The 15639-nt window shown below is 40.0% G+C and overlaps 1 protein-coding gene across 1 annotated transcript; it reads left to right on the forward strand.

Moving 5' to 3' along the window:
- The first annotated feature begins 595 nt into the window (after positions 1–595).
- LOC106930147 (neuronal acetylcholine receptor subunit alpha-7-like) lies at positions 596–13141 on the forward strand. Its single transcript, XM_088013907.1, has 10 exons — positions 596–1164; positions 3669–3808; positions 5816–5860; positions 6289–6398; positions 6911–6990; positions 7237–7404; positions 7754–7948; positions 8840–8926; positions 9015–9124; positions 10105–13141. The coding sequence occupies exons 1-10, from the start codon at positions 1113–1115 to the stop codon at positions 10978–10980; spliced, it is 1863 nt and encodes a 620-aa protein (XP_087870033.1). The 5' UTR covers positions 596–1112; the 3' UTR covers positions 10981–13141.
- The last annotated feature ends 2498 nt before the right edge of the window (positions 13142–15639 follow it).

Here is a 15639-nt window from a genome sequence, read left to right on the forward strand (position 1 = left end):
TTTGAAAACCATCTTTTTCACATATTAAAATCAATGTGAAATTTATACTGATTTCTGCATTCCAATAAAATAATTGACCAGTTCAAGAGACATGCACTAACCTGCATGCATGACAATCTTTAAAAAAATGAGAGAAAAATACCGGTATGTGTTTATTGATTTGCTGAATTCTCCCTTTTATATTCATGCACAACTTTTTTTCAGTACAGAGAGATAGCTGTTTTTTTTTGGAGGCACATTTGGGGACACGTTGTGAGGGCTTTGCGATTTAGCTGGATGGCAATCTTAACTTTTACTTAAAAGCTCCTTTAATGGATTATGCGCTGCAATTAAAAACTGTAGCTAGTCTAAGTCTAGATCTGTCATATAATTTCAAAAGAAGGTCAAAGATTCAGCGGAAAAGACGAATTTCAAATATTTTACAGACTGTACTTACTGTCTTATCCACTTGGGGTCAGTGTTGTGTTCTGAATGAACTGATGTCAGTTTCCTCTTTTTCAAAAATTATTTTAATTACCACTCACTACTTGCAATTACTGATTCCTGCAGTAAATTTAAAGCACTGGAACATACTCAAAATACCATATATCTAAATGTATTTAAGAAGCTGTTAAGTGAAAACAGAAATTCATCATCTGATGGAAAATAAACTGATCTGGATGGTTACTTAAAAAAAGTTAAGCAGCCTAGGAGATAGTCATCAAAGGGCTTCACGACTGAGGATCATTGGCATTCAGTTGCAGATACGGTAACTGCCATGAAGTCTGCAGAAATGAAAGCTCATGGAAGCACAAAGGACGAGTTTGACCACAGGCTAAGGTTTGCCCATCTTTGAATCTGATCGACTCCCACACAGCATCTCCCTCTTTACTGGAGTGTTCATTTCACTGCATGTCTCACCCACTCTGTGTCTGCTGCTCCCTCTTCCTTTTCTCCTCGTTTTTTTTTTTTCTTCCTCTGCCACTGCTGACAGTACTACTAATCTCTGCCTATTTTCAGCAGGCTTTCTTTTCCCCACAGATGCCCATTTTTACACTAGTTTACCATTTATTTCCCTCCATCTCTGTTTCTCCCTCTGCAAGTCTTCCTGTGCTCATAGTGAGGAATGCAGCATGAGGCAAGCGGTGGCTTTTTGGCTGTTGATACTGGCGACTCTGCTCCGAGGTGAGTGACTTCGACCGGTGCTTTTGAGCGGGACTGTGCTTGAACAAGAGCAAGTGGGTCTTTTGGATGTAAATCTTGTACGTTCCTGTATTTGCACGTGAAAAAAATGTATTCTCGGCAAGTTAGAAACAAAGTGGGTCAGAAAAGAAAATTGATTTCCTTTCATGATGAACCAGCTACACTATCATATGTCATCATCTCCACTGCAGTTTACAAGATAACACCCTGGGTTTTATATATATATATATATATACAAATGTATGATATCTCTTTAAAATTGGTGGATATACATACTGTTAGCAATTTATATGCTGTATAAATATATTTCATATTGATTTACCATTGTCTTAAAATATTGTTCTAGGCGCAACAATTTCATGACATCAGTATTTACAACAATGGTTTTTGTCCCAAGGTTTTACTGTCACATTATGCTGTCAGCCCACTTCAGTGGGAAAAACTCTGGTTTTTTTTTCTTAAATTGCACTCACATTTGCTACTTTTTGTTGTTTTTTTTGCATGTGAGTCAACATGGAGTTTCTACAGTGATTTTACAGCTTTGCTGCCTTTTTCCCCACTTCTCATTGCCATTAGAATCCTTTGAACTAAAATGAACTTCTCTATATTGCCCTGTGCCTCAGTGAGGCTAACTAGTGTCATGTGTAAAATGCATATTTACAGATAAAATGAAGGCTCAAAAAGAAAAAAAAAATGCACTCACGCTACTTTGCTATCACACTTGAAGCCGTCTATGATCTACAAGGCATTGATGTTTGCATTTGCTGGAAGCTGGAATGAAGACAACATCGTCCTCAATCTCATTAAAATTCTTGTGTCAGTTACATCAGGATAATACAACAAACACTTTTCGGGGCGACCAACAGCCCTTAAGTCGCTTTTTTAGTAGTCTGTATATGTTTGGCTTAATCTCGTTGTAAATCCAGCTGATCTGCAAAGGACTCAGAGGTCTGTTTGTGAACGTTAGTGAAGAGCATGATGCATCATGAAGATTAAGGGACATAGAAAACAAGTCAGGGATAAAGTTGTGGAAAAACTGAAAGCAGGGTTGGACGATAAAACAATTCCCAAGCTTAAAACGTTTAACAGAGCAATGCTGACTTCATTATCTGAAATTCAAAATTGAACGGCACAATTCCCAACATTCCAAAATTCGATTTGCATAAATTGAGAGGTGGGTGAAAGAGAACATTAACCAGAGAAGCAGCTAGAAAGACCCATATTGACTCTGGGGGAGCTGCAGAGATCCACAGTTCAGGTGGGATGGATCTGTTGACAGTTGTTGAGAATTTCCCAAATTTTTCCCCTTTCCCTTTTTCTGTTTTCACGTCTTACCTATTTTGAGTAGAACAGCAGGAAAATATGGCTTGCTAAGTATAACTAAATACTCTCATCAAATTAAATAGTAATGGATGAACAATTACTTACTTAATAGAACTCGTTTGCAGTGCCAATAATTGTGACAAATATTTCAGTCAAATTTGTTTCCAGCTGAATAAACATGCTAAAATTGAAGGTTCGTTTTTTTTTGTTTTGTTTTGTTTTGTTTTAAATTTCCAGTGTGAGGTTAACCACCGCAACAAAGATCAATGCATTTTAAGGCTTTTAGCGCATCATTACAAGGTGTGGTGATAAATGTGAAATGCACCACGGATGTGAAAGGTAAAGGAAATGGTAATCATGGTGGTAAATTACCTAAAGAGGAACATTATGAACACAGAGAGACTATTAACCTGCATAAAGGCATTCCATCTGTGAAGTCAGAGTCATATTCAAGGTTCTGTTAGTGAATATAGATTTGACACCCCACAGTGAGAGAATTAATCGTACGCCGTTTCCAGGAGCTCTCCCACTGTGAAGTCTGGCTACAGAACAGACGTTGTACAACTATTCCTTGCTCTCTGCAGTTGTTTTTAGCATATTTAGTGCATCTCTTACGCCCACCTTTAACACATCTCCCCCAAATCAACTGGGATTGCACAGCAGAGTATGAATCGAGAGTGATTTCAGGTTCTTAGCGTAGTTTTGTGGCAGAGAGAGAGAGAGAGAGAGAGAGAGAGAGTGCTTCCTGAGCCCTCATTGTTGTGAGAGCTGTGTGTGTCTGTCTGGGGTGTTTCAGTGTTTAATGGCCTCACTATTTCCTGAATAAAATGAAGCTGACGCTTTTATGGCAGAGGGAAGACTCCGACTGGGTGCTTGTGATCAATCAAAGACGTAATTGATTAAGAAGAGCGGGACTATTTCTGTCTTCCTACTCGTTTTTTTTTTTTTTTTCCCCCTGCCTGGGCACACTCTCACATTTCTGTCCTCTAACTTCCTTTTCCAATGACTCTGTAGTGTTTTTTTTCTCTCCTTCCTTCCCTTATTTTGCTAAATCCATCACTATAATTGCAGTACTTACCTTCTTTTGTCAAATTTCCTTTATTTTGTGATCTGACAGACATTTTTCTCCCCTCTATCACCCTCACCCACTGCTGTCTGTCCAGGATCAGTGCAGGGTCCACACCAGCGTTATCTTCTCAAAGAACTGCTGAGGGACTACAACCCTATGGAGAGACCAGTGGCCAACGACTCCCAGGCCCTCACTGTTCACTTCTCCTTCACTCTAATACAGGTCATGGATGTGGTATGCCTCAGTAGTCCTAATTATTATTGTTATTAGCTCAGAAAACCAAGAGAAATCTAGAGGAAAAGTCAGAGCTGTTTGTATGGTTGCCAAAACATTTTATTTCATTTTACGTTAGAGCTTTCAGGTGTTTGATCTGTTCATTATTTAAAGGGTTTGTGTTGTTTTTGGTCGTATTCCATCCGTTTTTAATCCACATGCTTTATGCTTTACCTGAAAAGCCTTCACACAAACAAGCCTAGCGAGACTGCTGGATAAATGTGCTCAAAACAGGTGTTTCCTTTAATTAACACCTGATTAATTTTTCAAATACTTGGAATTCGTGCTTGGTGGCAAAGAGCCCACTCTTCTTGAATTGAAATTTGAAGCTTCTTGAGCTTTAATGCTCTTCTTGTGGATCATGCCATAGCATCTTAGTAGGGTATTAGCCCAGACTTTGAGTAGGCCACTTGAAAATCTTTATTTTGATATAATTGACCTGTTCAGAGCTGAGATTGCTGCCGAGCTTTGGATCATTGTCCTGTTGGATAACCCAAGTGCTCTTCAGCTTGGGGATGTTCTCCATCATGATCTTCTGCCAGAAATGTTCTCTATGAGTGAGTTCTTGATTCTAGAGGTCAGGCAGAACTACTAGTGAAAATAAACAAACAAAAAAAAAAACGTGGTTAAGAAGAGTCCAGTCATTATATAACCAATTAAGTTATACAATGTTTAAATTATACAATGAAATTATTATACTTTTATGTTAACAATAAGTCCCATTTAGTTAATAAATCTGCTTCCAAGGGAGACACAGTCAAGACAACAGCAGTAAAGGTCATAATTATGCAAAAATATATATATATTTATATATTTATGTATAATAATAATTGGACTCCCAACAATTAAAACACATTAAACCACAGAATAATCATTTTTTTATTTTTACTCAGGTCTCTTGGTTTGATATTAAAATTTGTTTCAGAATCTGGAAAAAAAAAGAGCAAAAAAAAAAAAAAATCCAAAACAGAAGGAAAAAGAAATCTGTAAAGGTGTGAAGACTTTTAGCATCTCTAAAAGAGGTCTCAGTTTGTTGAGCCGAGAGGATTTTTCTCCTCATGGTTGGAGAACATCTCAAGTGCCTCTGGCATTTTCTCAACAGGCTGCCATGCGCCTCAGGGGCAAGCAACTGCTTTTCACTGGCCACCTTATGATGAAAGCCTGATTGGTGAAGTGTTGCTTTGATTAGTGCCCTCATGTAAAGTGTTCCCACCTTGCAGAGCTCTCTTTTGTAGTGGGAATTAGCTTGTGAGCTATGCGTCAATGCAGAAGCTTTTTTTTTTTTTTTAACTTAGAAATCCTTGATTTCTAAGTAAGGCAGCTGTTGAGAAGAACATTTGGAGAAGATTATAGACGTCTTACAAATGCAGAACACTGAAAGAAATTGCTTGAACGCTTTAATGACGAAGACATTTTTAGCTTGCTGCCAAGTTGTGACTTGGATGCAGGAACAAGTCATGGTTTAACCCTCACAGCGCATCAAAACTCAGCTGGAGGTGTCAAAACAAAGGTTCTAAGGTCTTCACAAGCTGGACTTTTTATCCATCCATGTCATGAATCTCAAACATTAGGTGAAGGAATTTGCCGAACCCTAAAAAAAAAAAAATATATATATATATATATATATATATATGTATATATATATATATCATGCTGAAATTGTCTTATTCACTTAGATGTAACAAAAAAAAGGATTCTGATGACGTCTCTGGGTGAATGAGTATGAGAGATTCTTTGTTGTTTTGAATGTTTTCTTTTTATTCTTCCCTTTTTAAAATGCAGAGAATAAAGAAGAGCATGTAAATTACCGACACTAGTGTATGCTGAAATCTAAATGCAAAGGATAGGCAAAGCCAACAAATGCAACGTTTTAAGGCAGTCTTAAAAAAAAAGTAGAATAATTTATTTATTTATTTATTTTCCAATTGCAAAGTCCTTTATTATCTTATTTGCTTTGTGTCCTGCAAGGATGAGAAGAATCAGATCCTCACCACAAACGCCTGGCTGCAGATGGTGAGTATAACAGATAACATTAATAATGTGGTATCGATCTGTGTTGCAGAAAGCTTTTTTGCGGGCTGCTGCCCATTGCAGTAGTACGCTCAGTGTCATCCCGGATGCTGTTTGGCTTTCATTATCATGATAATGGGTTGCTCACAAGGATGACAGCTTCTTTCTCCTTCCCTAAACATGGCCTTATGAGAGCTCAGTGAATCTATTTTTACTTTAATCTCATGGATCAAAATCCTAATATATACCGTTAGACTTTATAAGCTAAATGAAGACGATGCCCCCAGTACAGAGTGGGGGCTGACAAGAAACATGTTTCCCTCATGGGGAGAAAAAAAAAAAAAAAGGACACAGTAAAGGCTATGCAGTGTGTACATAATTTAGCAAAGTCATTTCACTTGTTTATATCATTTTGTGCTTGTGCCTCATAGCAGTGGTATGACCATTATCTCCAGTGGAACCAGTCAGAGTATCCTGGAGTCAAGAACCTCCGTTTTACCCCTGACCAGGTCTGGACCCCTGACATATTGCTCTACAACAGGTGTGGGCCTCATGCATTCGCAAAAACCCATTTAAGGCTCCTGCAGCTTGGAAATGTATGGAAATGTATTTTATTGTCATGCAAATTAGAAAAAAAACATAATACTGAGCATGTTTTTTTTTCTCTCCCTCCCAATAATGCCTTAGTCCATTATCTTAAAGACAAACATCTAAACAAGACGAGAGATGTTTGGGGTTTGAATGGGATTGTTCCATGGCACAGGATCTTAATCAGATTCAAGTATATGGCCACTCTGAAATCGTCATTATTTGAAAACCTTGTCCTTTCTGCAGTAAAATTAGTTTGAAGTTTTTTTTTTTTCTCACATTGGACTTTTCACATGGATTTATTTGTAATTTTTCTAAAAAATTTTTAAGGATTTCTAATATCCAGAATGTCACAAAAATGAACAAGTCTAATTACTCTAAGGCTCTAAGAAAGGTTGCAATTTAACCCAAATTCTGCTTAAACCTTCGTCACTTTACTGTCTTTTTTTTTTTTTTTTTTCTCAGCGCTCACGACAAGTTCGATGCCACGTTTAAGACCAACGTGCTGGTTAACTCGAGTGGCTTCTGTGAGTATCTGCCTCCAGGTAGGTCTGCACAGCCGGAGCCTCCGAATTTAACTTGTTTATTCATTCACAAAATACACTCATCCGGCAGAAAGTTAATTTAGAACAATGTCTGCTGCGTTCAGATATTTTTTAATTTCCCCCTTCTTCCACATGACTGCCATGAGAGTTAATTATTAATCACATCCTCTCTGTGTCACATATGGGGGGGTGGGGGGCTGTTACTGCGCTGTAAATCAATTTTCCTTCCTGTCTCTGAATTTTAAGGGATATTTGTCAGCACATGCAATGTGGACGTGAGGTGGTTTCCATTTGACATCCAGCGCTGTGAGCTGAAGTTTGGCTCATGGACTTTTGACGGCTGGCTGCTGGACATCCAGATGAGGGAGGCAGATGTGTCGGGGTACATGCCCAACGGAGAGTGGGACCTTATGGGTACGACTGCATAGAAACTGGGCTGGAACATAATGCGTCTGTAAATATTCACAGATTAATTAAACCTGTCACAATTCAGAGTATCTTCCCACAGTTTTTTTTATTATTATTAATTACAAAAGGCAGGGTTTTAAATCCTGCATGCGTCCACGGCATTTTAATTAAAAATTTATATTCAGCCATTTTTTTTTTGATCAATTCCGCTCCTGCGCCACATTCTTTTCTCTCGTGCCGCGCAAAAAAAAAAAAAAAAACACCAAACATTTTATTAGTTGCCATCAGTCACGTTCTGCTGCAGAACAATAAAAAAAATGTTGCGCCGCATCTTTTTATTTCCCTGTCTTTGCAGAGGTCCCCGGAGGTCGTAATGAGGTTTTCTACGACTGCTGCGCAGAGCCGTACCCAGACGTGACGTTTGTGGTGACGCTGCGAAGGAGAACCCTGTTCTATGCTCTCAACCTGCTCATCCCGTGCGTGCTCCTGTCCTCCATGACCCTGCTGGTCTTCCTGCTCCCCGCCAACTCGGGGGAGAAGATCAGCCTCGGTGAGATACCACAGCTGGAAAGAGGAGGTGGGATGGTGTGGTGGGATGAGAAGGGACACACTGTGGTGTGAGAGCATGGATTTCATATCTAATCTCTTCATGTCTAGCTGTGCGTACAGTGCCTTGTAAAAATGTATTTATATCCGCGGGCTTTGTCACACTAAACCCGTGAACTTAATATATTTTACTGGGATTTTATGTGAACAGTATAAAGTAGTGCAAAAATGGTGAAAACAAAAAAAACAAACAAACAAAAAAAAAACAAACAAAAACAAAAAGCTTCTTTTTTCCAAATTTTAATGACTAAAGAATTAAAAAAGTCTGCTGTGCATTTATATATAATTCCCTTTACTCCAAAAATAAACATGCACTCAGTTAAGATAAAACTGAAAGCAAAATACAGTTTTGTTGGTAGATAATTCTGCTGTAGTGTAGAATAACTTCAAACCTACCAAGACAAGAACGTCTAGCTGTAGCAGGTCGAGCAGGAAGAGGCATTTTTTTTTTAACGTTTGAAAAAACACAACACACTACTTTGTGTTGGCTTCAGAATAAAAATCCCAAATAAATATACTGCAAGGAACATGTATACCTTTGAGCTGTTTTAAAGAGTTTTTGTTCTAATCTTTCCCCAGTAACATTAAATCAGAACTTTGTATCAGCACTTTATTAAAGCAGAATGAACCAATGGAAGGAAAGTGGTGACAACGACAGAAAAGTTAAAAAGATGAACTGAGTACAACCTTTCGAGTGCCAGGAAGATGGATAAATGAGGCAGAAAATCAAACACTCGATAAATATTTCACTGTGGTCCATTCCTGTACCTCCATACTTAAAGGATGGTATTTTTTTTCTCACTATGACTCCCTGGTGTCCTGTGTCTGCCTTCAGGCATCACCGTTCTGCTTTCTCTAACCGTCTTCATGCTGATGGTTGCAGAGATAATGCCCGCCACTTCCGACTCCGTGCCACTGATCGGTTAGTTGTTTCTGTTTTTTTTTATGCAAACCGGTGCATCGTATCTGGATGTTGTTGTCTTTTGTGGTTACTGACATGCGTGTTTCAGGTCAGTACTTTGCCAGCACCATGGTGATTGTTGGTATGTCGGTGGTAGCCACGGTGATTGTCCTCCAGTTTCATCACCACAGTCTGAACAGTGGACAAATGCCACGCTGGGTGAGTTTTTCCACATCAGCTCATTAGGTAGATGACTCCAGTAACCTGGAGGGGATTTCAAGTCAAAAGTTTGAATATTTTTGCAAGATTTTTGCCTGTTTAGTTGCTACTGCAGAAATAAGACAGTGCACTACCACTACAAATTCTGCTAAATCATCAGAAGAGGCTATTTCCAGTAAACTCAGAGTTTAATTTGCCTCATTCTATAGGAGCAGTTTTCTCATAAAGGGGTTTTGCTCTTTCATTGACCTCGGCGGTTCCTGTTAACCACAATTTCTTAATTACATTAAAAACTTTGAAAATGCCCACTTGAAAACACTTATTATCCTGGTATGATGGACATCAATTATGCTATTTTACTGTGCCAGCCTGGGCAACGGTTAAGAGGAACTTATAAATGCTGATGGATAAATACTGCTGATGTTGTATTTTGTAGGTTTTTAAAATCATGAGGCCTTCTTTGACGGAAATAGTGGACAAGTCTACTTCACATACACGGCTTCTATCCTGTTTTGTAATTTGCACTGGACAAATACAAAAATAAAAAATGTTTCTTATTCAACAAGAGACACGATCAGTTTTTACATGAATCCCTTTCTAACGCACTAAGGCAACATTAGAAAGAGGGCCAGAAAAAGGAAATATGTTATTTATTTGTCAGTTGTGCCATGTAGAAGTTTTGTTTTGCTTTTACACATAAAGCACTACGGTGGGAGATAGCATGTGCTGGTGAGGTGTCTCTTGCTTGCAGTGAATGCTTTTTGCAGGACTGTACTATAATTTTCCCCTCATCCAATTTTTGCATCTTAACTAGTTTTGGGGCAGCAAAAGGGGTGTCTCATTTATGCAGGAACTAAAGATCATGCAAATTTAAGCCAATTGCAGTTGCTACGGCTTTAAGTACATGCTGAGTGTTTGAGTTCTTCTACTTGTCAATCACAAATGTATTCTGATTGTGTTCTGTTGTCGTTGACCTTCAGGTGCACTTGGTTCTGCTGCAGTGGGTTCCTTGGTTTCTGCGCATGAAGCGACCAGGAGAGGGAGCAGAATCCACTCTCTCCAGCAGCCAGGCAGACTCTCACAGCAAGACTCTGTCCTCTCCGACCACCACCACCACCACGATCCCCATCCCAGCTCCTTCCATCCTGCCACAAAGTCTCGGTGCCCTGCAGGCGAGCTTGGCGCAGCTCAGCCACCCTCTGTCCCACCAACTTCCTCAACGCCCCCAGGTTAATATCCAGCCTAACCCTAGCTCCAATCCACCACCTCAGCCCAATGGTCATCTGCCTTACATGGGCTTTCAGACCTTCCAGACCACCGCTGAACTAGAACCAGTTCAGAGGTGCCGGACTACCAGCCATGGGCGGGCCAACAGAGGGTCCGGTGGAGGAGGAGGAGGAGACGAGGGGGCAGCAGCAGCAGGAGGAGGAGGAGGAGCGGTGGGAACGATTGGAGATATACCAATACATCAGCACCTCCAGTCTTCAAAGTTTGTGAGCCCCCCGCTGGAAACTCTAGTATCTCCAGACCCTGAACACACAGGCGCAGCCACTGGACCCTGCGGCTTAGATCCTGGGGGTGGGAGATCGGCCGCCCTGCAGAGCCACAGCGGGATGATGCGATCTGTTGCTGTGGACAACCAGCTGCAGGCTCTTCTGACGGAGGTGCAGTTCTTAGTGGAGCGCGTTCGCGAGCAGGACCGTCAGCTGAGTTTAGCAGAGCAGTGGCAGTTCGCTGCTGCCGTCATCGACCGCCTGTGCCTGGTAGGATTCAGCGTTTTCAACATCATCTGCACAATCGCTATCCTCATGGCTGCTCCTAACTTTGGAATAGCTCTGTCAAAAGACTTCCTCTGAGAGATAAGGAAGCAAGTCTGAGAAAGAGGGTGGTGCGACGAGACGCTGATGGAAGCACAATTTTGATTTTAAAAGCGGGGAAAGGACTATTCTCAGTGACTCAGAAACTTTAGAGTTAATTTTCTTATGGGACATGTATAGAACTCATTCTGTAGCATACGTGAAAAGTAATCAAATCTGACTTTAATTAAACTTGTGTAAAGACTAGCATTTGTAAGATGATGCCCAGGTGAGAGCAGTACAGGGTTACATTTATTCTTGTGTGTCTTCATTCCAGCTATAAATTGTGACGTTTTGAAGTTATGCAGTTGGTTTGCCTGCTTCCACTGGGCTTTGCACTTTCTGAAGGTTTTGGTTTAATCTCTACGTCGAGGCCTGCCAACAGCAGCCGGCAGCTCTTACTCATTAAGCTAACTGGCTGAACATGGCCATCAGCCACCCATCAGTTAAAGCCAATGCTACATGTGCTAATGAAAAGCAAAGCTTTGATCCATCAGGGTGGGAAACCTGGATAACCTGTGTCAAACTGTAGAGATTGAGGAATGTTTTTTTGGTGCCACTCTGTTCTAGCGCTGTCCTAGAGTCACACTGACCACATACAGAGAAGCTTAGAAAAACGTGGAATCGTGTAGGTGTAGCTTTTCTTTGAAAATAAAAGGCAAAGCCCTCAACTACACAAGCTCACTTTACACAACTCCGCTGGTGGAAATAAAAAGCATGTTGATGCTTGTTGAAATATATTTTATAATTTCCAGGAACGTATTTTAGTAACGAAAGTGTCTTGATGTCTCTTGTGAGTAGAAACTAGCTGCATAAATTGTTCAGGTGTGTTTTTGAGCAGTTCTTCCATAGCTTTAGCTTCATAACTCGGAGCTTATGGGGACCTCTTCGATTCACTCCGATTTTCAATTGAGTTTAATTCAAGTGATTGACTGGGTCATTCTTTCAGTTTTAGTTTCTTTCTCTGAGACAAATTGATGGTTTTGTTGGTCGTGTGTTTGGGATTACCTGACTGGTAAAGTATCTGTCCCTATTTAATATTATCTGACTTTCTTATTGATAATGTCCCTGTACAATTACATTTTTTTGTCATTATAAGCATCTACACCATAGGCTGAGAACCAGTCCCACACTGTGATTTCATCACCTAACTTTAGTGTTGCTATGGTGATTTTGGGGGCCACTCCTCCTCCAAATTTAGTATACCAGATTTTATCTGACCAGACTATAATTTCCCAGTACTCTAATGACTTATCCAAATATTCTACAGAAAACAAAACTGTTTCAGAATGCTTTTTCTTCAACAGTGGAGTCTTGCAGCGAGTGGACATACAAGGCTGGCTATGCAGTTAGGTGGATTACTTATCTCTCTGAAGTTCTCTGTGACTGATTTTTGATTGATGGACAGCTCTGCTGATAATTGTTTTTGACTCTGATTAAATTATATTGTTTCCACTTTCAGGTTCATGGTTGCTCTGCTCACTGGAACATTCGGATGTTCAGACATATGTGCGTTTCGATCGCTGTTTGTTTGCTCTAAAGTGAAGGGACTAAGAGAGAGCCTTTCTCTCAACAAAACATAGCTTTTGTGCAATAACTGGATGGTGATGACCTGTAAAACAGACACTCAATTAAAAATACAAAAGTTAAGATTCACTAGTTCTGATAGGAGCAGGGCTGCTTTCCAAATACTGACGTATTTCAGCTTGTTTCTTGGCATTCTGTGGTGTTCTGTTCATTTTCTCCATGTTTTTAACACCTACTCCCTGTTTCACTCTATTTTTTTTACACACAATCTAATTTATGGCAGTTTTTGTTTTTATCTGTTTGCAGCCGTGGGTAACGTCAGTTTTTAATGACTTAAGGCGAGAACATATCTATTATGAAAAGCACTGATGTGTTCAGTGGGTGTTTTCACATAAGCTAGCAATCTGAATGACTGACCCACGGGTGCATCCATAAATGGCCAGAGAAGCTTTCACAGCATTTGAATCCTGGTCAAAAGTTTGGTGTCTGAATGCCAAGAGAGGATTGTGATGTTGGCTGCTAGAAAAATGCTCTCTTGCACTATTTTCCCCAGAACCTTTTACATAAACATGAGGGTATAAGCAGACATGGGCAAACATCTTTTCATAAGCTGTCCTTCTAATACCACAAAGTATAAGCGTCATCTACATTTTTTTTTTCTATACAAAGAAGTGAAAAATGAGACTACTCTCTGCACGCTGGGTGTGCAGTTACAATCTGTTGAAAGCAGGTCCTCTAGTCTAAAGTGGTCTGTAGTGCTAATTAAATTATTAAGTCAAAGTTCATATTTGAATTAATACATGATACATTCAGAATTAAAACCTGTGATATGGCCTTGACTCAATTATTTAAAAGAAAAAAAAAACTTTACAGTGCAGTTGATATGTTAAAATGCTTTGCAGTGTACATATAAAGTTTTATCAAAACAACAAATAAAAGTGCATAAAATTACCATATTGATTTATTGTTGGGATGTGTTTTGGTGCTTTCTTGACTTAAAAAGTGATCTAAAAGAAGGGGGGGAATGTGACCAATTTAAGTTTGTGTTATTGCTTTTGGTTTGTGAATGATAAAAGCCTGCTTATATCAAATGGGCAACATTTGCCCACAGTTACCAAATACAGTCCAGCCACAGCTCCGTATGTACTGAAATATCATCCAGTCAAGATGCCCAGAAACTCTGGGTTTGGTTCCATGTGCTGTAAATAATTTTTCAGGATGCGTATCAGATTGTATGAATCCTTGAAGTTATTAATGTGAATGTACAGGGAAGAGGAGATGAGACTAGAACACTTTTTTGCATCACTCTTGTTGGTTTCGGAGCAAGAGTTTAATTTCTGCGGAGAAAAAGCAAACAGATCCTTCCTCTAAAATGTTCAGCATGCTGCTATGGAAGGTGTTTATGCTCTTCAACCCCTGTCACTATTACTGGCATGCCGGGAAAAGATGTGCGCAAAAGCCTTAAAATAAAATAGAGTCATGAAGACTTGGTGAAGCAAATCTTTGTTGCAGTGATGTCAGTAGACAAACTTCGGTTGTCTACCAGTCTTATTTTTTCAGCGTTTTGGTTGTTTTAGGCTTGATAGTTGTGGATCTGTTGATATGGGTCAGTTTCCTGAAGATCAACATGTCTGCGGCCTACTTATGTCAATTGTTCACTTGTCTTTTTCATTTTGAAGAGCAGTAAAGGCTAACATTTGTAACATCATGCACCTTAAGGAAACAGGAAGTGATAGATGGCCTGTTGAACTTTCAAGAGGCCATAATAAAGTTAACAGGAAGTGTATAACAAACAAAGCCATGGCTTTAATTGTATTTATTTTATTATCAGTGGTATAAAATGAGTGTGGCACTGTCAAGTCAGGTTTATTTGTGTCACACATTTCAGCAACCAGACATTTCAAAGTGTTTTTCACCTGAAAAACACAATTAACTGATTATGAAACAACATAGTGGGTTACATTTTGTCAAATACTATTGTCAAAATAATCAAGGAAATCCTGTGAGACACGCACTGTCTCACAGGGACAGTGCGTGTGTTTAAAAAGCTGATAGACATTTCTACCAATTCACACGTAAGCACCTCGTGGTGCTGGTCTGTCACTAGGATATGCATTGAAGTTTGCAGTTTTAAGGTGAAAAACATTGAAAAACTTTGGAAAAGATTATTACTTTGGTAAATTCTCAGACACGGCGCAGAAGTATTCAAATACAGATATTTCAGAGTACTGTCTCCTCAGCTTCATTTTCCTAACTTGGCTACCCCCGGAGCACAATTTTGAAAGAGGATGCAGAAACGGGACAGCGGTAGCGAGGGAGAAGAACATGAGCCCGAGAGGAAAGGAAGGATAGAGGAAATGAAGCGCAGCAATAAAGGGGAGGCAGAAGGAAGAAAGAGCTTTTGCAGAGATGGACGGAGATGATGCAGAATGAAAGGAGGGAACGAGGTGTCTTCATGGGTTGGTTGATAGAAACAGACGAGGGAGCAAAAAAATGTGCTGAGGGAGCAGGTTGGGACCAATAAAGTTTTTAACTGATTGGTCATTAATGAGAGAGAGAGAGGAAGAGGGGAGTGGAGAGGTTGAAAGGAGAAGGAGTGGCTCCGCCTTCCCTCCTCCCCTGTCTCCTTGTAGATGCTGCAGCTGCTAAACTGCGCTTAGACCAGCATTTAGGGGTGACTGGACATATATTCAGAACTGATAGAGGCTGTCTTTAACAAGATTTATGCAACGGATGCTGGCAAAAATTCCAGTTTTAAAATTATTGACCATGAAATGATGCAAACACTTTGTGATAATAGAATTTGGCTAATTGACATCTTGGCAGAGCCTTATTCACACCTTTGACTTTGATGCCATTAATTTGACTTTAAAACTCTTCATTTCAAGCATGATGTGTGAGAGATACCCCCCGGGGGGGCAAGTCAGTGGCCTACTGAACTCCTTTTTGTCTGCATACGACGAGTGCGGCTGCTGAGAATTGCACCACAGCAGAGGTAATAAATTTTCAGAGGCTCTCCTCCTCCACAGACTCAGTCATCCACCTGCTCTGTGTCGACAGCTCATGCGGAGCTCTTTGTTCAGAGGGGAAGTGAGCCGAGTCGTGCAACACAGTCCAACAAGCAGGAGGGCG

The sequence above is a fragment of the Poecilia mexicana genome, unplaced genomic scaffold (genome assembly GCF_051168715.1).
Source record: "Poecilia mexicana isolate PSO_F unplaced genomic scaffold, ASM5116871v1 scaffold_16, whole genome shotgun sequence".
In the NCBI taxonomy this organism is placed as follows: domain Eukaryota; kingdom Metazoa; phylum Chordata; class Actinopteri; order Cyprinodontiformes; family Poeciliidae; genus Poecilia; species Poecilia mexicana.

Bases quoted from the DNA above. Each gene is read 5' to 3' on its own strand.
- LOC106930147 (XM_088013907.1), top strand. From the start codon at position 1,113: ATGAGGCAAGCGGTGGCTTTTTGGCTGTTGATACTGGCGACTCTGCTC. The intron at 5,861-6,288 runs GTGAGTATAACA...TGTGCCTCATAG, and splicing joins CAAACGCCTGGCTGCAGATG to CAGTGGTATGACCATTATCT. The intron at 6,991-7,236 runs GTAGGTCTGCAC...CTGAATTTTAAG, and splicing joins CTGTGAGTATCTGCCTCCAG to GGATATTTGTCAGCACATGC.